This window comes from Phacochoerus africanus, chromosome 5 (assembly GCF_016906955.1).
Source record: "Phacochoerus africanus isolate WHEZ1 chromosome 5, ROS_Pafr_v1, whole genome shotgun sequence".
NCBI classification, from domain to species: domain Eukaryota; kingdom Metazoa; phylum Chordata; class Mammalia; order Artiodactyla; family Suidae; genus Phacochoerus; species Phacochoerus africanus.
The window spans coordinates 45,493,619-45,511,874 of NC_062548.1; the positions used below are offsets into that span (position 1 = coordinate 45,493,619).

At 66.0% G+C, this 18,256-nt stretch overlaps 2 protein-coding genes across 6 annotated transcripts; one reads left to right on the plus strand and one right to left on the minus strand.

Annotated features, from left to right (window-relative positions):
* Positions 1-17: 17 nt before the first annotated feature.
* On the plus strand, positions 18-2,576 carry TSR3 (TSR3 ribosome maturation factor). Of its 2 annotated transcripts, XM_047781014.1 has the most exons (6): positions 23-202; positions 295-514; positions 923-1,116; positions 1,464-1,640; positions 1,813-1,876; positions 2,180-2,576. In XM_047781014.1, the coding sequence occupies exons 1-6, from the start codon at positions 91-93 to the stop codon at positions 2,361-2,363; spliced, it is 951 nt and encodes a 316-aa protein (XP_047636970.1). In that variant the 5' UTR covers positions 23-90; the 3' UTR covers positions 2,364-2,576. The 2 variants fall into 2 exon arrangements, with proteins under 2 accessions (XP_047636971.1, XP_047636970.1); XM_047781015.1 differs by lacking the exon at positions 1,464-1,640 and having other exon boundaries at positions 18-202.
* Positions 2,361-16,670, minus strand: BAIAP3 (BAI1 associated protein 3). Of its 4 annotated transcripts, XR_007135014.1 has the most exons (35): positions 16,185-16,550; positions 11,980-12,120; positions 11,708-11,795; positions 11,481-11,561; positions 11,118-11,225; positions 10,666-10,725; positions 10,449-10,515; positions 10,152-10,347; positions 9,862-9,906; positions 9,660-9,737; positions 9,447-9,549; positions 8,738-8,845; positions 8,551-8,646; positions 8,318-8,421; positions 8,028-8,148; positions 7,443-7,567; positions 7,272-7,362; positions 7,053-7,109; positions 6,859-6,956; positions 6,728-6,779; positions 6,520-6,650; positions 6,238-6,361; positions 6,016-6,159; positions 5,819-5,911; positions 5,531-5,722; positions 5,382-5,450; positions 5,221-5,300; positions 5,044-5,152; positions 4,600-4,671; positions 4,364-4,444; positions 4,163-4,283; positions 3,967-4,090; positions 3,677-3,882; positions 3,220-3,584; positions 2,361-2,560 (listed from the first exon to the last, which is right to left on the minus strand). XR_007135014.1 is itself a non-coding variant. In XM_047780993.1 (34 exons), the coding sequence occupies exons 2-34, from the start codon at positions 12,108-12,110 to the stop codon at positions 3,481-3,483; spliced, it is 3,459 nt and encodes a 1,152-aa protein (XP_047636949.1). In that variant the 5' UTR covers positions 12,111-12,120; positions 16,568-16,670; the 3' UTR covers positions 2,361-3,480. The 4 variants fall into 4 exon arrangements, 3 of the variants coding, with proteins under 3 accessions (XP_047636949.1, XP_047636948.1, XP_047636950.1); XM_047780993.1 differs by lacking the exon at positions 16,185-16,550 and adding an exon at positions 16,568-16,670 and having other exon boundaries at positions 2,361-3,584; XM_047780992.1 differs by having other exon boundaries at positions 2,361-3,584.
* Between the last annotated feature and the right edge of the window lie 1,586 nt (positions 16,671-18,256).

Below are 18,256 nucleotides of genomic sequence, written 5' to 3' on the forward strand. Positions count from 1 at the left end.
ACCGGAAGTGTCGCCCGGCTCTTGCGCAGGCGCGAGGCCCGGCTGCCCGCGGAGCTGTGAGCCCGCGGGCCCAGGACCCTGCTGCTCGCCATGGGCCGCCGGAGGGCAGCTCGCGGGCCGGGGGCCGAAGACGGCCGCGCTCGACGCCCCGCGGGCCGCTCCCTGGAGGCCTTCGCCGAGGAGGTGGGCGCCGCGCTGCGTGGTGAGTGCGGCGCGATCGGGAGAGGGTCGGAAGCCCAGGGCCGGACTGTGGAGCAGTGCCTGAGACCATGTCCGCTTCTCTGACCCGTGCAGCGTCCGTGGAGCCAGAGGCGGCCGAGGACGAGGGCGGCCCGGGCCCGGCGCGGCTGCCCTGCGCGCTGGCCATGTGGGAGCTAGGCCATTGCGATCCCCGGCGCTGCACTGGCCGCAAGCTGGCCCGCCTGGGACTGGTGCGTTGCCTGCGCCTGGGCCAAAGGTTTGGCGGCCTCGTACTCAGCCCCGTGGGCTCCCAGTACGTGTCTCCTGCAGACAGGTAGGCCCGAAAGGAGGGTGTGTGGGAGCAGGGATTGGGCAGGATGCCTCCCCGGACTCCTTCGTTATGTTTTGTTTCCTTCGTTTTAATAAGCCCCTGACTGTGGCGCATCCTTCCTTTCAAGGCTAACCTATTCCTATTGATCTGTTTGGCTTACCTCATTGCTTAGTGCAGAGCCCAGAATGTAACGCACTTCAATAACCGTTTGTTGAGTAAATAAATGAGCTTTCTCAAGGAACACCTACCCCTAGCTGCCTCAAAAGGCTGGCTCGTGAAGGTCTTTGGAGGTGTCTGGGGTGAGGGAATGATGCCCCTGAATCGCCAGGGAGGCCAGTCTCCAAGGACATACCTTACCTGGGGCCAGAATCACGTTCACCCCTGAACCTAGCCCTATGCTGCTTCTGGCAGACAGTTGGTAGCACAGTCTGGGGTCGCTGTCATTGACTGCTCCTGGGCCAGACTGAATGAGACACCGTTTGGGAAGATGCGGGGGAGCCACCTGCGGCTCCTACCCCACCTGGTAGCCGCCAACCCTGTGAACTATGGCCGGCCCTGCAGGCTGTCCTGTGTGGAGGCCTTCGCTGCCACCTTCTGCATCCTGGGTGAGTGTCAGGGCCTTTAAGTCCTTGCCCTGTGGGGTTAAGGTAGCGGGAGAACAAACAGCTGGTCTGCAAGTCTCACCACCGCCCTGGGAGCCCTTTGTTACCCCGACTCGTCCCCAGAGAATTTATGGTCCATGTGGAGGCCCAGATGGGCAGCCCATGAGCCTCCCTGTGGAGAAGGAGTTAGTGGGCTACAGAGGCAGAGGCTGGTGAGTGGGCATGGGCTGTCTGGACCACGGGATGGTGTGGGCGGGGCTTGTAGTTCCTAGGACATCAGGAGCCAGCAGCACGGGTGTCGGGAGAAGGGCTGTGCACATCCTTGGAATTCCTGCTTCTGGCACCGACAGGCTTCTCAGACTTTGCTGTCCTTTTGCTGCGGAAGTTCAAGTGGGGCAAGGGCTTCCTAGATCTGAACCGCGAGCTCCTGGACAAGTATGCAGCCTGCAGTGGCCCAGAGGAGGTGTTGCAGGCAGAGCAGGAGTTCCTGGCCCTTGCCAAGGAGCACCCAGAGGAGGAGGAAGTTGGTGAGGCATGGCATAGACACAAGCCCCCCCGGGTGGGAGCCAGGACCCTCCAGGCCTGCCACTTCCTTCGAGAAGCCTGGGGACTGAGGGACCTTCCTGCCAGGCTGTGGGACACTTGGCTCTGAGCCAGGCTCACCTACAGGTCACTTTCCTCTTTGATTCCTCGGTTCAGATCCCTTTGACGTGGATTCAGGGCGAGAGTTTGCAAATCCCAACAGGCCCATGGCTGGCACCCGGTAGGTCCTTGGGATTCCTAGTTTGGTGGCACCTGAGACCCAGGGCTTCTCTCTGCCTCTGGCCTCAGCCCCTCTTGCTGTGGCATGTGGGGCGGGGGGCTAAACATCCCTCCCTGCCCCCGCCCCGGGCTGCTTTTCTGTCTCTGGAAAAGGAAGGGTGGCATGTCTGCTGCAGAGGTTTGGGCTTAGAGAGTACAGGCTTGAGGCCTCTGTCCTCAGCTCAGGAGCTCTGAGGAGTGAGTGGACCCCGGGGGGTCGCCTGGGCCTGGCCAGTAAGAACACACCCTTCCCCCCATCCCCCAGGCTGCCCGTGGACAGGGCGGACAGCAACAGTGAAGATGAGTCTGAGGAACTCAGGCCTTACCCTGAGGACGGGGGAAGTGGCAACAGCAGCTGCCCTGACGAGAAGGAGCTGCCACAGCAAGGGGCTGAGGCCAGGGTCCCCACAGAGATTTGGAAAGGAATCAAGAAACGGCAGAGAGAGTGAAAGCTGCAGACATATATATTTTTGGAGGCCGAGTGACAAGAAGCTCTAGAGATGACAGCGGGACTTGTGGGAACACACACACGGGCCTGGCAGCCTCAGCCCCTTGCAGCTGTCAGAGGACCGGACTCTTGTTTGTTCTCCCAGCGCTTCTCACACAATCTTGCTCTGGGTCCTGCCGCAGAGACCTCCCAATGAAGCTGTAAGCCAAGGAGACTCCCGTGTGTGCCTCTGCTTTGCTGCACTTGCCCTGGGGATTTGGGTGGGCCCTCAGCCTCCAGTAAGGCAGACCTTGCCTGCCAGCGGCCTGGGCATGGGGCTGGGGTCTGTGCTTACACCAGACAGTTGGCATGGAGCCCCTTACACTGACCGCCCCCCCCAGCCTCCCATGGTGACCCCAGGGGACCCTCTCCTGGGCCTGTGAGCTGGGTAGGGTCTGGGGGCCTGTGGAGCTCTCAAGAACATCCCCCTCCACATGCCCCCTGGGGTGGAGGGTCCCCAAAGAGGATGGGGACACTGCTGATGGTCACACACTCCTTCAAAGCCTGGGCTATCCAAATTGAAAACCCAGGCTGCCTGCCTCTCCACCTAATGAGGCCTTGCCCTGGACCCAGACAGACAGAGGCCAGAGCTGCTTCTAGGACAGGGCTTTCCCCCGTGGGCACGGGTGACATCTGGGGGGTGTTCACGGCAGGCTGTCAAGCAACATCCCTGGCCTCTGCCTTCACCCACTCCCAGGTTGTGGCTGGTACCGCCTAATGTCCCCAGAGGGCAGGGCCGCCCCCCTGAGAACCCTTCCCTGAGACTGGTGCCCTGTGGCCCTGTGGGGGTGGAACCAGAGGAAGGTGGGGCAGCTCACCTGGTGGCCAGGCCTGTGCTCTCTGCTCCTAAGGGGCAGCTGCTGGTGGGCCCCGCTGAGGCCGCCGCCCAGATCCAGTGGGGTGGGGCTTACCGGGCACAGAGGGTTCACAGCACACACCACACGGACATCGCCAGGGCAGATGGGAGCCAGGGAGTCGGTCACAGCATGCACACGTGAAACGGGAGGGGCCGCACAAGCCCTGGCTGCACACAGCTGACCACGGGGGCCTGGGGAGGGCCTGGCCCACGGCCCAGGGACTCAGGGGTCTGCCTCCATGTACTTCTCCAGCTCCTTGAGTCTCTTGACAAACTCCTGCGCCTCTTTGTTGGTGCGGCCCTCCAGCATTCTAAGCGCAGACCTCACTGCCGGCAGGCGGGAGGGCGGAGCCAGCGTGAGCCACCGCCCCGCGCCGTGCTGCGCCGCGCCGCCCCGCCCCGCGCCGCGGCTCACTCACCCTGGGCTCTGGGCCTGCGCAGGTGCAGGGTGACTGGCTGCCCCGCCCTCGCGCTCCCGCCCACCAGGGGCCTGGCGACGCCCCCGACGCTGCCCAGGCCCAGGGCCGCCTCCCCTGCGAAGTCGTTGGTGGACAGCCAGTCGTGGTCCATGACAGTGAAGAGCACGCAGGCGCCGCGGCGGCGGCACGCCTCTGCTGGCACGGAGCTGCGGGGGGCAGGGGAGTCACCTGGGGCCCGCTCCCTTCTCCGGGTGGGCGGGCGAGCGGGCAGGGCGGGCAGGGCCACTCACAAGTGGAAGAGCTCGTCGTACACGGGGTGCAGCGTCCGGCTCTTGACCTGGGTCCTCTGGCTGCGGACCAGCGGGAAGAGGTGCGGCGGGCCCAGCTCCACGATCACAAAGGGGTCGCTCAGGCCTGGGGACAAGGCTGTGAGCGGGATGCGACCCCCGTCCCACCGCCCCGCCCCGCCGCACCCCTGCCCCGCACCGTTGGCGTCCAGGGGGAGCAGGTCAGCAGCGTGCAGCACCTCCACCGCCAGCCGCTGCTCGGCCGCCTCGTAGTGGCAGCGGACGCTCAGGCGCCCAAACCGGTTGTGCTCCAGGGACCTCTGTGGAAAGGCCGGGGGCCGTGAGCGCAGCTCGCGGGCTCCGGGGGCGGGGCCTCGTGCGGGCTGCCGGGCCGCACTACCTGCTTGAGCTTGTCCAGGTAGTACTGCTCGATGCACTCCCGAGTGGAGCACTGGTGCAGCCGCAGCTCCTCCTCCAGCCTCTGCAGGAAGGAGGCAGGCGCCTGGTGATATGGGCAGCTGAGCGCCGCGCCCCCTCCGGGCCCCACTGCAGCGCGGGGCGGGGCTGAACTCAAACTTGGGTCTCTGGCTGCTCACCTCCCCTGCCCCTGTCGGAGGTCCCCAGGTCAAACCTCACCTTATAGCTTCCGTCCCTCAGGCTCTCCAGGGGCAAACCCTGGCCCTCAGCGTGGAAAAAATTGACCAGGGCCTGTGGTGGGGCGAGAAGGGAGAGCTGTCAGGAGGGGCCCGGTGAGAGCTGGGGACCAAGCGTGGAACAGATGGAGCCCTGAGCAGCATGAGCACCCAGGACATAGACACTCACACCTGGGGCGGGTGCATCAGAATCCCCCAGGAAGCCTGGGAGATGCTGGTGCCTGAGGCCAGCCAGCCAGCCCTCAAAACAGGTGGCCTGGGGGAGGAAGTGCCGCCCTGGGTGGCGGGAGGAGCGGTCCAGGCTGGGAAGGCCTGGCAGGGGGCCATGGGGCAGCTGGGAAGGATCAGCAGCCTTGTCACCCTGGGCCAGTGTGGGGCAGGGAGGACCGGGAGCTCCCACAGGAAGGGCTCCTCCATGCAGCCCTACCTCCAGGGTGAAGTGGAAGCGCCCGTAGAAGTCAGCAGACACGTCTCGGTTTGCGCCCAGGGCCTGCAGAATGGCCTGCAGGAGCAGCTCCCAGAGCGCCTCCAGCACCCTGCAGGGACACTCAGCATCCGTGACCCGACCCGAGGCCAGCCCTGCTCCGCCTGCCCCCAGCCGTACCTGCTCAGGTTCTCCTTCACCAGGGAGGCGTTCAGCAGAGCCAGCTTCTCATCCAGGTACTTCAAGAGCGGGGCCACGGCCTGCAGGCAGGACCAAGTCTGGGCTGCACCCCGCCGTCCATTCCCCACCGTGCCCCAGCCCTCAGCTGGCCGGCCGCTCACCTCATCGTTCTGGATGGAATCGGGGGACAGGCTGACATGCTGCACATACTTCCTGATGTCGCTCACCATCTGAGGGAGGGGGGACGCTCAGCACCAGGGGGGCTGAGCGGAGGGGGCAGCCAGGTCCCCGCCCCACAGCCCCTGCCCACCTTGGAGGTCAGGTGTGCCGTCACGGTGCGGGCCTCGCGCTGCAGGTCCTCCTCCAGGGCCTGCGTGCAGCTGAGCAGAGGCCGCGGGAGCACGCCGTCGGACCCCGCCGCCCCCTCCGGCCACACCAAGCCTCGCAGCGCCTGGCCGGCCGTCTTGCGCAGAAGCTCCACGTCGTTGAGGACCGTGCAGAGCTGGGGAGGTGTGCCAGCTGCAGTGGCGGGGGGGGGGGAACCTCGCCTGGCCTCCTGCCCCCACCCCCAGTCCCCGCCAACGGCCCCCCGGCTCACTGGCTCGCTCACTGCCTCGCCCGCGGCCCCGGGCTGCATGTCCACCTTCTTCCGCAGCAGCTCACTGTAGAAGACAGCAGCTTCACACAGGTCCTGGGGAGGAGACGGAGCTCGGGGCTGGAGGCCATGTGCCTCCGCCCTGCTGCCCCCCGGAAGTGGAGGAGTGCATGGGCCTCCTCCTGGGCCACAGTCCCCACCTGACTGAGTTGGGTGCCCAGCGCCTGGGCTTGGGCAGGGTCCGGCCATGCCAGGTGGGCCCACAGCTCCTGGATGTGGCTGAAACAGAGACTGGCAGTGGCTGCGGAGCTGCTGTGCTTGGAGGAGGCGTCCATGGGCTCCAGCTAGGAAGCGAGAGGAGGCTGGGGTCGTGGGGGTGCCCCAGATGAGCCCAGGGCCCTCAGGCCTGGGGGCTGGCTCACCGTGTCCACATCCACAGCTCCCTGCAGCCTCCACTTGGCTTGATCCCGCAGCACCTGCAGCCAAAGCTTCACGGCGGGCAGGAATGGGGCGTGGATGCCAGCCAGGGCCAGGGAGCGGCTGTCCCTGCAGGGGAGGCCAGTCAGAGCTCGCCCGACCCTACACCCCTGGAGCCAACACACCCAGGCTCCCCGCCTAAGGTGGCCGCAGGGCCGGGGCCCCTGGGCTCCTCTCCAAGAGCCCTCTTAGAGGAGATGGCGGGGCAGGAGGGGCGGGGGACCCACCGGCCTGGGATGCTGCTCCAGAAGCGCTGGATGTCTGCCAGGGTCAGGTAGAGCTCAAAGAGCCCCGAGGCCACCTCGAGGCTCATCTTGGGGCCCAGCTCCTCCGTCAGCACCCACGCCTCTTCAGCCACCTGCTCCGGGGTGGTGGGGTCAGGCTGCCAGCAGCCAGGAAGCCCAGGCCCCTTCCCCCCTCCAGCCCCCTCCTCACCAGACGCTCCAGCTGCCGGAAGGTGAGGGTGAAGACGTCGACCCGGATGATGCTGCAAAAGACACGCCTCAGACGGCTGCTCGCCCACTGCCGGCCCGGGGCAGGGGCAGCGGGCAGGGCCCTGACCCCACCTGTGGAAGAGGCTGGCGTAGATGCCGTAGCAGGACTGCAGGTCCTCGTAGACAGTGTCGGCCAGCTTGACCAGCCCGGCAAGGCGCTGTGGCCCCGGCTGCAAGGAAGCCCATCACACTGACCTTTCGGCCTGCACCCACCCTCTGCTGCTCCCCCCCCCCCCCCCCGCAGACATGCCCTCCCTGGGCCGCACCTGCTCACGAGGACTCAAGGTGTTCAGGAGCTCCTCGTACCACTCACGGTTGCCTCTCTGCAAAGGAGGCCACCGAGGCAGTGCAGTGAGCGGGGGCACGGCGGGCAGGGAAGTGTTTGGTACAGCAGGTCCAGGCCGGGGGCAGGGGCACAGCCAGGGTGGCTGTGGGGTGCAGGGCAGGGACTGAGCAATTAGCCCAGACAAAGCCACCAGACGCACCTTCAGGGCAGCGGCAATGTCCATGTTTAGCTCCGTCTCAAAGGGGCAGATCTCAAAGGCAGGCCGGAAAAGCTGCAGCTTGCCGAGACACCTGGGCGAGGGGCCGCCAGCTGACTGGGGGCTCCCCACCCAGTCCCCTACTCCCAGCCCTCGCGCCAGGCCTGTACCCACTTCAGCAGCAGCTCTAGACGGTAGACGGCTGTGCTGTTGGTGGCCGGGAAGTAACTTCGGAGCTGGCGCAGCAGCTGAAGCCCAAACTCAGAGAAGGCAGAGAAGCTGTCAGCCAGGCCTTCCTCCTGGGGGCACAGCACCCTTCAGAACGGACTCCTGAGCGCCCTCTTCTAAGGCGGGTCGGGCCAGCTGACGCGCAAGGCTCTGCCCTATGGAGAACCCTCCGTTCCCGGGCCCCCAACCCCACAGGCGTCACCCTCTGGCCTCTCCAATTCCAGCCTCCACAGCTCCCCCTGGAGGCACAGATGCCCAGAGCGCCTTTGCACTGCCAGGTGTGCCTTCTGCCCCATCCGGGAGCTGGCCCACTCCGTCTGCCGCTCGAAGGGCTGAAGCAGCACGGCCTCCCTCTCCCAGGACTCCACCCCCGGTCCGCGCTTGCCTTCTCCTGGGTCCTCCCTTACCGCCCCCCGCAGGCTGTGCACCCCACGAGGGCAGGACGCTGGCCGTCCCTGCCCGCCCTGGCCGGAACAGCCCCACAGCACACCCTCCAGGAGCCGTATTTTCAGCCCACTTGACCGAGCCCACCTGCTCCTGGGGTAGGGAGGCCGCCTCCTCCCAGTGCGCCTGCATGTCCTCCAGCAGCCCCAGCAGATAGCCGTAGTCCAGGGTGCGGGTCTGATGGTGGCGGCTGCTGACCTGCCAGTGCCTGGGGGGACCCGGCTCAGCTCAGGGCCGGGCAGCCCAGAGAACCCGCGACCCTGCAACTCACGGCACAGCCCCTCTCCGGGCCCCGCCCCCGCAGCGCCACGTCACCGTCGAGGCCCCGCCCCTCTCGCCCCGCCCCCTCGCGGCGCGGCGCGGCCCCACCCACTCACAGCACCGCCAGCTGCAGCGCCGACAGGTTGCTCTGTGCGCCGTGCAGGCAGAGGACCGTGGCCGCAGGTCCGCTGAGCTCGCCGCGCCAGCTGCTCGAGTTGGGCTGGGGGACAGGCCGGGAACGGGTGGAGGCCGGAGACCCCCATCCCCTCTCGGCCCCAGTTTCCAGCCTCCCCCGCTCGCCTTCCCCAGGCCGCGCCTGGCTGCCCCCGGATCCCCAGGGTGGCGCTACCTCCTCAGTTCGGTGCTCGAACTGCAGCAGTCGGCTGAGCAGCAGCAAGTAGGACTGGAAGCCCGACCGCCCGCGCTGGCTCATGCTCGTGTCCCTCTGGAACGCAGGGCCTGCCGGTCACCAGCCCTGCCCGAGCCCATGGGCTGGGGCGCAGGGCTGAGGGCGGGGGTCTCCCTTGGCGCCCTACCTGTGTGGTGATCAGCTTGAGGACCAGCTGGCAGTCTCCCTGCACGCGGGAGGCACTGGAGCGCGGCTCCAGTTTGAACCAGCGGTCCTCACCAGCCACCGGCACCTCCTGGGGGAAGGGGGTTCAAAGTGGTTATTCTGGAGTTCCCGTCGTGGCGCAGTGGTTAACGAATCCGACTAGGAACCATGAGGTTGCAGGTTTGATCCCTGGCCTTGCTCAGTGGGTTAACGATCCGGCGTTGCCGTGAGCTGTGGTGTAGGTCGCAGATGCGGCTCGGATCCCGCGTTGCTGTGGCTCTGGCGTAGGCCAGGGGCTACAGCTCCTATTCGACCCCTAGCCTGGGAACCTCCATATGCCGCGGGAGCAGCCCAAAGAAATAGCAAAAAGACAAAAAAAAAAAAAAAGCAAAGTGGTTATTCTGCCTCCCTCTTCCCCCCACAGACTGTCTGTGGGACCATAAGGAGCACAGAGGCCTCTGCTTCCCCTGAACAATGGGGACCAGCACAGGGAGCACTTGGGGGTGCCTGGACACAGCCAGGAGACTGTCCCTCTCCCGCTCCCCCCAGCATGGTGCCCTCCCCCCCCCCCAGCAGCCCAAGAAGGATGGGAAACCCTTGAGGGATCACAGGACATAGCCACCAACTGTCTTCCAGGAAGGTGAGCAGGTGTGTGCAGCTGTTGCATGAGTGAAGCCCCCACGCCCACTCACCCGGACAGGTATGTTGAGGCACCCCAGGAAGTCATCCGTGTGGTCGTCCGTGGGCCCTGCTGTTCCATTTGCGCGGGCGGACTTGACAATCTGTTTGAAATACCTGGGCACAGCAGGGGAGGCCTCACACCTGTGGTCCCCGAGGAGCCACACCCCTGGCCCGGCGGCTAAGCTTTGCAGTGTCTGGGAACACAAGGGTCCCACCTGCCCTACCTGCTCATCCCCTTCAGCCCAATGACTTCATTCAGCTTCCTGCACGCTTCCACTAGGGACACGTCATCGTCGTGATCCCTGGGGGCGGGGGGAGGGTGTCTGGCTTGTCCCGAGCCCAGCCTGGCCCCAACTGCCCCCTCCCGCTCCCCCCAGAGCAGAGGCGTGCATGCCCCCCTGCCCCGCAGGGCACAGGGGCCTGTACCAGATGTCCAGGTGCAGCTGGTCCAGGTTGACATCCTCGATCTCACTGCAAGGAGAGCAGAGAGTGGGCCCGTGAGCGGCCAGGGCGATCCCCGGCCCAGGGCTGGCGCAGCTCCTGAGCCTCTGTCTCCTCCTCTGGAACGCGGCCATGTGCCCAGCCCCCTGGTTCTCTGGGGGCGGGCACGGAAACCACACGTGGTCACAGCTGCCACGTGCGTCCCCAGGCCTGGCCTGGCACTGCAGCAGACCCTGCCCGGCCATGCGGCCACCCAGCCGCACAGGGAGCCTTACAAGAGGAAGTGCTCCTTCCACACAGGGTTCAGGGTGCTGCTCTTGACCTCGGTGACCTGGATGCATTTGGCTGGCAGCGGGCCCCCCCGCTTGCTGCCCTTGCGGAAGCTGAAACGCTGCTCCTTGTGTGCACCCGCCTCCCGCAGGGTGTCCGAGGCCGGCAGGATGCCCAGCATGCAGTACGGGTCACTGAAGCCTGGGACACAGAGGGTGCCTCAGCCCCGGACCCCAGGCACCCCGTCCCCTCACGGCCCTCAAAGCGGGGGCAGCCAAGGTCCCCCCGCTGGTCCCACTTACCGTTGGGGTCTTTGGCCAGCAGGTTCTTGGCACGCATGACGGAGACTTTCAGGGCGTAGGTGGGGGCCTGCGGGTGGGGGGGCTGCTGAGGGCCTCTTGGGGCTCAGCACGGACCTGACACGGCCCCGCCCTGAGCCCCCGCCCCCCCCCCCCCCCCGGTCCCTGCGCACGCGCACTGTGCTGGTCGGCGTCTTCCCCGGGCAGGTGGTGGCCTCACCTTGGCCTTCCGCACGCGCTCCACGGCCTCGGCATGCTCCTCGGGGCTGGTGCCGAACACCTGCACATAGCGGGCAGGTGTGAGGGCCCAGGAACCCCTGAAGTGGGGCTGACCATCGTCCGGGGGGCCTCCCGGGGTAGGAGGAGCAAGGAAGGGTCAGGAAGAAAGGCATGCTTGCTCCTCTGCTGGTTTGTCCTTTCTCCCGTTTCTGCCCCTTGCTGTGTGTGTCCTCCATTTGTCTGTCTGTCCTTTCTCATGTTCTCCGTGTGTGTCTCTGTGTCTGTGGCCTTCTGTTTGAGTGTGTTTGTGTGTCTGTCCGTCACTCCATCTTTCCAGGCCTGCTGTCAGCCTGCATGTGTGTCTTCACCCCCGTGTGCATGTGCTGGTGACATGGGGCAAATCTGTGTGTTTCCGGTGACAGTGACATCAGCAGGTGGGGGAGAGCATCTCACCTGTTGAAGGTAGCTCAGGAGGACCTCCTGGTCATCCACCTGGTCGGGGCCCATGGTCCCTGCGCGGTAAAGGACCGTGTACAAGGCTTCCTCGTAGAGCAGCTCCACCTGCAGGTGGGGCAGGCTGCTGAGTCCTGGCCACAGGGGAGCTCCGGCTCCTCGGTCCAACCCGCATGCCCCGCCCCCAGCTCAGCCCGCACCCTGCCTCTGGGCCTTTGCACCTACCGCCTGAACAGGGGGTTCCTGCTCACCCCGACCTCTGCTCGCTTCCTTGGGGAGGCCTGGCCCACCCACCCCGGGACTGGGGCCCAGCACACGGAGGCTTACAGCCCCTCCCTGGGGCCAAACCCCCGTTTCCCTTACCTCTTCCTGGGTCAGGGCTCTTAGGCCACGGCTGGGGTCCACGGGCTCTGCGGGGGCTGGTGAGCTGCTGCGCAAGAGGACCTGTGAGGGGCGCAAGGGGGAGGCCTCTGTGGCTCCTTGTGACCCCGGGGCCAGCTCTGCGGGGAATGCTCTGGGGAGGGAGGGGGTTGGGGTGGGGCCTAGCATGACGCCCCATGCTGGGCGGCAGCACCGTGCCCTTTCCACACCTCGGGGCCCGGCAGGCCCTGTCGGCCTTCCCCCTTCTTCAGGATGAGGCGCATCTGGGCAAAGAACTCCACGCCATCTCCCGGTTTCCTGCCAAGAAAGGCCAGCCTGGGATCAGCAGACCCTCCCCGAACCTGCAGCTCACAGCACGTGCCAAGGGGACCCACCAGGTCCCTGCACAGTGCACCTGCTGGGCTCCCCCAGAAGCCATGGTGGGCAGCTGGTGTGTGAGGTCCAGCCAAGGAAAGGAGGGCACGGGCTGGGGGGCACCCACCAGGCCCCGGTGGTGGGCTCCTGCGCTTCAGCGCTGCTGCTCCCCGGCTCCCCCTCGGTCCTCCGGCGGAAGGAAGGGCACACCTGTACCTGCCTGAGCACACTGCTCTTGATCTCCAGCAGGGTGGACATGGTGGGCAGCCTGTGGGCAGAGAGCAGAGCCCCGGCCTCCGTCAGGCCACTTGTTCGTTCACTGGCATTGCCATACTGTCCCCTGTAATCCCATCAGATGCCACCTTGAGCAAGTAACGAATGAGACAAAACCCAACAGAAGCCGTGCTCCTGGCTGCTACTGGAAACAGAGTCCTGACTGGCCCTCAGAGGTGTGGGGGGACAAGGTGGCACTGCTGGGGGAACAGTGGCTGGCAGAGGGCACTCAAGGCCTGGGTGTGGGAAGGAAGAGGCCATGAACTATGCTGGGCACCAAGGGGGTACATGTGCTCCTGCTGGGCAACCTGAGGCAAGTCGCTGGGTCTAAGGCTTTGTGTCCCCTGCACAGAGGAGATCCACTGCAGGGTGGCTTGGGGACGTGGCAGGGCAATAGGAGGAGAGGGCAGTGCCAGGTGGAGTCCATGCTCCATCACTGGGAGCTGCTGGGTGGCAGGGGTTCTGCCACACTCTCATTCCCGACCCATCCAAGGCTGGGACCCCGGCTGCTCCCCTGGGGTCCTAGGACAGCATGACAGCAGGTGCCCGGCTCCCCTGAGAGCTGTGCTGGGGAGACGGAGATGGGGGTGGTGCCCAGCTCACCCAGCCACCATGGCCCACTCTGGGGCCAGGTAGGCAAAGGCGGCTCAACTCTCCAACTCTTGCAGGACCCCTGCAGTCCCCATTCTGCAGAAGAGCCCGGCGCCACGGCAACTGGAGCTGTGGTCACTGTGCCCAGGACCTTCCCACCCCCGGGGAACAGAGCCTACACCCTTCTGGGAAGTGTGGGCTGGGGGGCCACAGCCCCTGCTCCCTCTCCTGTCCAGTTCCAAGTACTCACATTGCCATGGCAACCGAGCCACCAGGCAGCGTCCTGCTTGGAGCAGCCCAGCTGTCACACTGGGACCAAGAGGGATCCTTCATCAAGTGAGGAATGGGGCCTGGGCCTGGCACCCCCTGCCCACGTGCCCTCTGAAGCCACCTTGGTCCTAATCCTTCTGGTCTGTGTAGCCAGAACCGGGGTGGGGCTGGGGACTGAGCAAAAGGGCACCTGGAGTATCAGGGTGACCAGGCCCTGGGATGCCCCTGAGGGGTGAGCGGCCCCCCAGCCTTCGCTGTTACACCGCACTCCTCTGTGGCTCAAGGTCCCTGCAGACCCCGACAGGAAGGGCAGCATGAGAGCTAAGCTGCCCAGGGCCCTGGAGCCTCCCTCTTTCACCGCATGGCCCCGCTCAGGCACCCGCCTCTCCCCTGGGTCAGGCAGCGACCCTCTGTCCTGGGGCCCCAGACCCCAGGCTGGTCCTCTGACCCCTGCGGAAAAACATCCAGGCAAAGCAAAGGTCCCTTGCAGGGCCACCTCTGCCACTCAGTGCCACCATTCAGGCTTCCTGCCCAGGCTGGCTGGCCTCCACGTACAGGACACAAGATGCTCCCCTTGGCCCACGTGGGGCCTTCCCACTGTCTGGGTCCCCTCCTTGTCCACCACTGAGGGCCCCCAGGTCAGGCACGTCAGTCTGAGGGGGGTGCTGTCATTTTCATCAGACAAAATAGGAAATGGGGGCCCGGCCAGATCCCAGGCTTCTTACCCCATCTCAGGGGCACAGACCGTGCACCACCACCACCCCCCCGCCCCGTGTGCCCACTGCTCAGGGACCGCGCACGCGTGTTTGCGTGAGTCTCCTTGTCACAGTGCTGCGTCTTCCTCAGACTCCTGCGCTGGCTGGCAGAGCTGCGGCTCAGGCTTCCTGAGCAAGCCGGGTCTGTGTCTGGGTGGTCCAGGCTGCTGTCCCTGGTCAGTGACCCCCTCCAGCTCTCAGATAGCATCTCGTCCTGCTCCCGCTCCTCCAACCCTGGGACTGTGGGGCCCTGAAGGTCTCATCTGGCCAGACCCAAGTGCTGGGGACAGGAAGGGCAGTGCTCCAGGCTCACCCCTCACACCTGGCGGGGCCTCCCCAGGGAGTCCTCCTGGGCACTCGCTTCCCAAGAGCCAGCCACGTGGTCCCCAGGGGACTGGGTGTCACAGGCCCCCTTCTTTTCCCCCATCAGCCCCCCAAAGCCAGGGAGAGCCACTGTCTGAGCTGTTGCCGGGGCAACCACCAGCCGAGTCTGCATGTGACAGGGGCTCCGGGGCTCATGGTCCCGGAGACAAAGATGACGCAGGAGCCAAGCAGCCTGAGCTGCAGGTGGGGGGCTGTCTCCATGAGAGCCAAACACTCAAACTCGGGGGTGGGGGCCCCTTCCAGGGGTAGGGGCCCCTTCCCTGCTAATCCTCAGACCGGCTCTGCAGACGGGGCGCTGCCCTGGCCCCTCACGTAGATGAGGAAACTGAGGCCCAGGGCTGGGAACCAGGCCCTGGATGGAGAGGACATCTCCCTGGCTCTGGTGTCCAAAGGCTGGGCTCTGGGCTCATCCTGGTTGGGGTCCAAGGGAGCTGGCCCCCCCTCTGCTGAGCCCCTCCCTGCTCCCTTCCTCAGCCCGTTGCCAGGAGAGGGACAATGATGGCGTCTGAGTGCAGGTGTCCAGGAGAGACGGCTCATCCGGGGTGCTCAGAAACTCCCTCTGTTGCCCTGGAGACCCCGGGCCTGAGCCGCGATGACCTCACTGCTCCCACCAGCTGGGGGCCCTGGGAGCTGGCACCTCCCCAGTGCTGCCATCAACAGCGGGCCGGGGGCCGACTCCCAGGAAGCACCCTGGCTCCAGGGGCCCTCAGCCTGTATGGGGCAGAGTGAGCTGGGGACAGTGCTTCAGGGGGGCCCCAGCTATCCGACAGGCCCTCTGGGACTCCTCCCCGAGTTCCCTGTGTCTCCATCCTGGCTCGTGCCTGGCCACCAACTCCCAACTGTGAGTTGGGAGTTGGTGGCCAGGCACGAGGACCAAAGTGAGGCTGGCCAAGGAGGTGAATGGCACACGGATGCCAGGGCCCAGTCAAAAGAGACAGGCCTCCCAAGTTCCCAGGCTGTGCCCAAGGCCCAGAGTTGAATGGGAAATGATGGCGCTGCATCGGGGATGTCACTGTCCCATTTCACACTCCGGGGCTCAAGCCCAGGACTGGAAGCCAAGCTGTCTGTCACCTGTTAGCCCACTTGGGGGCTGGGGTGGCATGGAGGCAGATAGGTCGGGGGCAGATAAGCTGAGCGGGAGAGCCGGCTCTGTCTCCCTAGTTAGTGTTCCCGGTGGCCAGCTGGCCACCTTTGGTGGGAATAACACCTTTGGGGCGCTGGGGCCTTCTTACTGAATTGGGTCCCCAGAGACTTAGTGGGAGGGGGTCCCCTGAGGCTGCCCCCGGTGTGTAGAGGGGTGGCACGGTGTCTGGCCCCACCAGCTGGCTCTCCCTACTCCGAACTCTTGCTCTCCTCTTCCCAGCCCAGCCTCCACCTGGCGCCTTCCCTCTGCCTGCAGGATTTCCTGCTCCCATCTCTCCCAGGCCTCAGTGACACCCCCTGGGGCTCCCCTGCACACAGCAAGGTGGCAGTGCCCCGATGCAGGTCACCTGGTGCTGCTCCCTGGGGTCTCGTGCCCGCCCAATCCCTGGGGAGGGGGCCTGGGAATCTGCATTTCAATCAGCTCTGAAGCCTGAGACCAGCTGTGAAAAGCTAGCTCGACACTCCCAGAATGAACGCATTTAAAATAAAATGTCCCATTCGTTCTTCCTCTGAGGTCCCCAGCCACCCACCCAGCCCCGCCCCCTCCTACCTGAATTTACTCACCTGTCTATGCAGCGGTCCTCCCTCCCACTTCTCTCCGTGACATTCCCCTCGCCCCTCCCTCCCTTCCCCCCTTTCCCGGGTGCTCCCCTTGGCAACCTCGGGCCCCCCTTAATTCTGTCGTGTTTCATTGGTGGTTGGTCCAGGGGCAGTTTGGAAGCCTTGTAAGGGCGGTTTTTGTTTTTGTTTTTTTTTTGGATCCATCCGGACCCCTGGTGGGGATTTTGGAGAAACAAGGGGTCCTGCCAATATTGGCGGCAGGGGGAAGGGACAGGGCGCTGGGGGCACCTTCCTCCCTGGAGGGTCGCCTGGGAAACCCCGCGGAGCCTCTCTGGGGTCCTGGGCCCCGCCCTACCTGCGGTCTCCCGGCGGGATTGCGCTCCAGGTGGGAGCTGGGTCTCCTTGCGCAGCACGGGAGCCGGTGGGGCGCGGTGGTCCTGGCGAACCGCGGCCCCCGGGGAAGGGAGGTCTGGCCCCTTGGCCCTTCCGCAGTGCGCACCCCACTCCCTCCCGGTCCGGCTCTCGCGCTCCTAGGGGCGCAAGAGCCAAGTCCGAGCCCGGCTTCGCTAAGCGTGCTCCGGCCTCCGTCTCCCCGGGGCCGACGGCTCGTCCTGCCGACCTCCCGGCACCCCCGGGGTGGCGACGAGCGCGTCGCGGGAGTCGGACTGGCTGCGCCCGTGTCCGTCGTGGGGCTCCGCGCCGAGCTTCGACGTCCGGGCGGAAGCCCGCGGCACTCACCGTGCGCCGGGCGGCGGAGGCGAGGGGAATGGGCTCCTGCGGGCGCGGCGCTCGGCCCCGGCTCTGGAGACGCCCGGGACGCGACGCTGCTCGCAACCGCCCGCGCCGACGACTGCGAGCCGCGGGGCCCAGCGCGGAGGCTGCAGGGGCCGGGGGCGGGGGCCGGTCATGTTCGCCCCGCCCCCAGACCCGCCCCCAGACCCGCCCCCGCCGCAAGGGCCCGCAGCTGGACACCGGCGGCCCCGGGGCGCGCCGGGCAGCCCCCTCCCCCAGGGGGCGGGGCCTCGGGCTGTCCGTCAACCCACAGGTGGGTGCGGCCGAGGAGCAGGGCCCGCTCTGCGGCAGGACCACCTCCCGAGGGCCCCAGGGAAGCCGGAGTCGCGGAAAACCAGCATGGCATGCTCGGGTCCGCAGCGCAGACTTTTCTAGAAGAGCTGCGCAGTCATCTCTGAAGTCGCCCTCCTAGCCCAGCGCTTTCCCCAGTACCAACCAGGAGCGGGGCTGGGTCTGGGGACTCCGCCACCGCGGGCTTAACTGCTCCTTTTCTCAGGGGGGACTCTGCCCCTCGAGCGAGGGGGTCGTGCAGGCATCATCCCCGGACACCCACAGCAATTCGCATCACCTGTTGGTGATCAGCCGAGGTGGGGCCGCACGCTGGGTCACCCAGCCGGTCGGAAAACCGCCCCACCCTCGGCGTCCCTCCCATGCACCGTGGGCACCTGGAGAGCCTGTAAATACAGTGCTGGGCCTGCCCCAGATCTGCCGGGTGGAGGCCCTGCTATGGGACGCTCCCCCCCACTGCACTTGGCCAGCCCTGGGGCCGCTTAGAGGTTCTGAACTTGGCTGAGGTGCACAGGGCCCCTGGATCCCAGCCCTGCTGGACCCTCTGAGAAACTCGTACTCGGAGGGTCAGACTGGTTTGGAGAAGTTTTCACCCCAAAGGATCTCATCTCTAATGGCAGGACTCCTGGCCGGGTGGGGAACAGACAAACCTGGAAGCAACTTCAGCTCAGTCCCAGAGGCAAGGACAGCTGGCTCTGGGCTGGCCAGGGGTCTTCCGTCAGCTGGGCTGAGGAGGGGACAGGGTTCCAGAACAGAGCTGCATGCAGGGGGCAGCCCACTGTGAATAACTGCGGCTGCACCTTCTTCATCCCCAGCCCAGAGAGGACCTGGTGCCCCCCTCCAGCCACAGGTGGGGGTGGACACTGCTCTGATGGGGCCATCACCTGTCTCAGCTTCCAGATCCAGACTCACAGCCACGCTGCCAATTCCTGTCTGTGCAAAACAGGACACAGAGCCATTGAGGAAACAGCCCTGCAGGTTGGGGGGACAGCCCTGTGGGGTGAATTCTCCTTCTAGAAACTCTGGTGCCAGGCCCTGCTTCCATCCTGACCCTGTACAGCCAGGCAGATGTGGCGGAGGCGCGGGGGGGGGGTTTGGGGGGGTTGGGGGGTGGGGTGGGGTGTGTGCTCAGGAAAAACAAAAGGGCTGGGACAGATGAGTCAGGCGAGCAGGGAGGGAGACCCGGACCCCATGCACCAGCAGCCCCCCATGCCCTTCTGCAGGTTTGGGGACCAGGGGAGGGACAGCCAATGTCCTTCCCTGGGGATTTGGCAGGTCCTGAGCCAGGATCTTGGAGCTGATGCCCCCCCCCCCAAAGCCTGCAGTCTCGCGTCGTCGGCAGGTTCT

What these genes read in the sequence shown, in the direction of transcription:
- TSR3 (XM_047781014.1), top strand. Translation starts at nt 91, where the DNA reads ATGGGCCGCCGGAGGGCAGCTCGCGGGCCGGGGGCCGAAGACGGCCGC. An exon ending in TACGTGTCTCCTGCAGACAG is followed by an intron (nt 515 to 922) that starts GTAGGCCCGAAA and finishes TGCTTCTGGCAG; the next exon opens with ACAGTTGGTAGCACAGTCTG. An exon ending in CCCAGAGGAGGAGGAAGTTG is followed by an intron (nt 1,641 to 1,812) that starts GTGAGGCATGGC and finishes TCCTCGGTTCAG; the next exon opens with ATCCCTTTGACGTGGATTCA.
- BAIAP3 (XM_047780993.1), bottom strand. Translation starts at nt 12,110, where the DNA reads ATGTCCACCCTGCTGGAGATCAAGAGCAGTGTGCTCAGGCAGGTACAG. An exon ending in TGGAAGGAGCACTTCCTCTT is followed by an intron (nt 9,907 to 10,151) that starts GTAAGGCTCCCT and finishes CTCTCCTTGCAG; the next exon opens with TGAGATCGAGGATGTCAACC. An exon ending in CAGCTGCACCTGGACATCTG is followed by an intron (nt 9,738 to 9,861) that starts GTACAGGCCCCT and finishes CCCCGCCCCCAG; the next exon opens with GGATCACGACGATGACGTGT.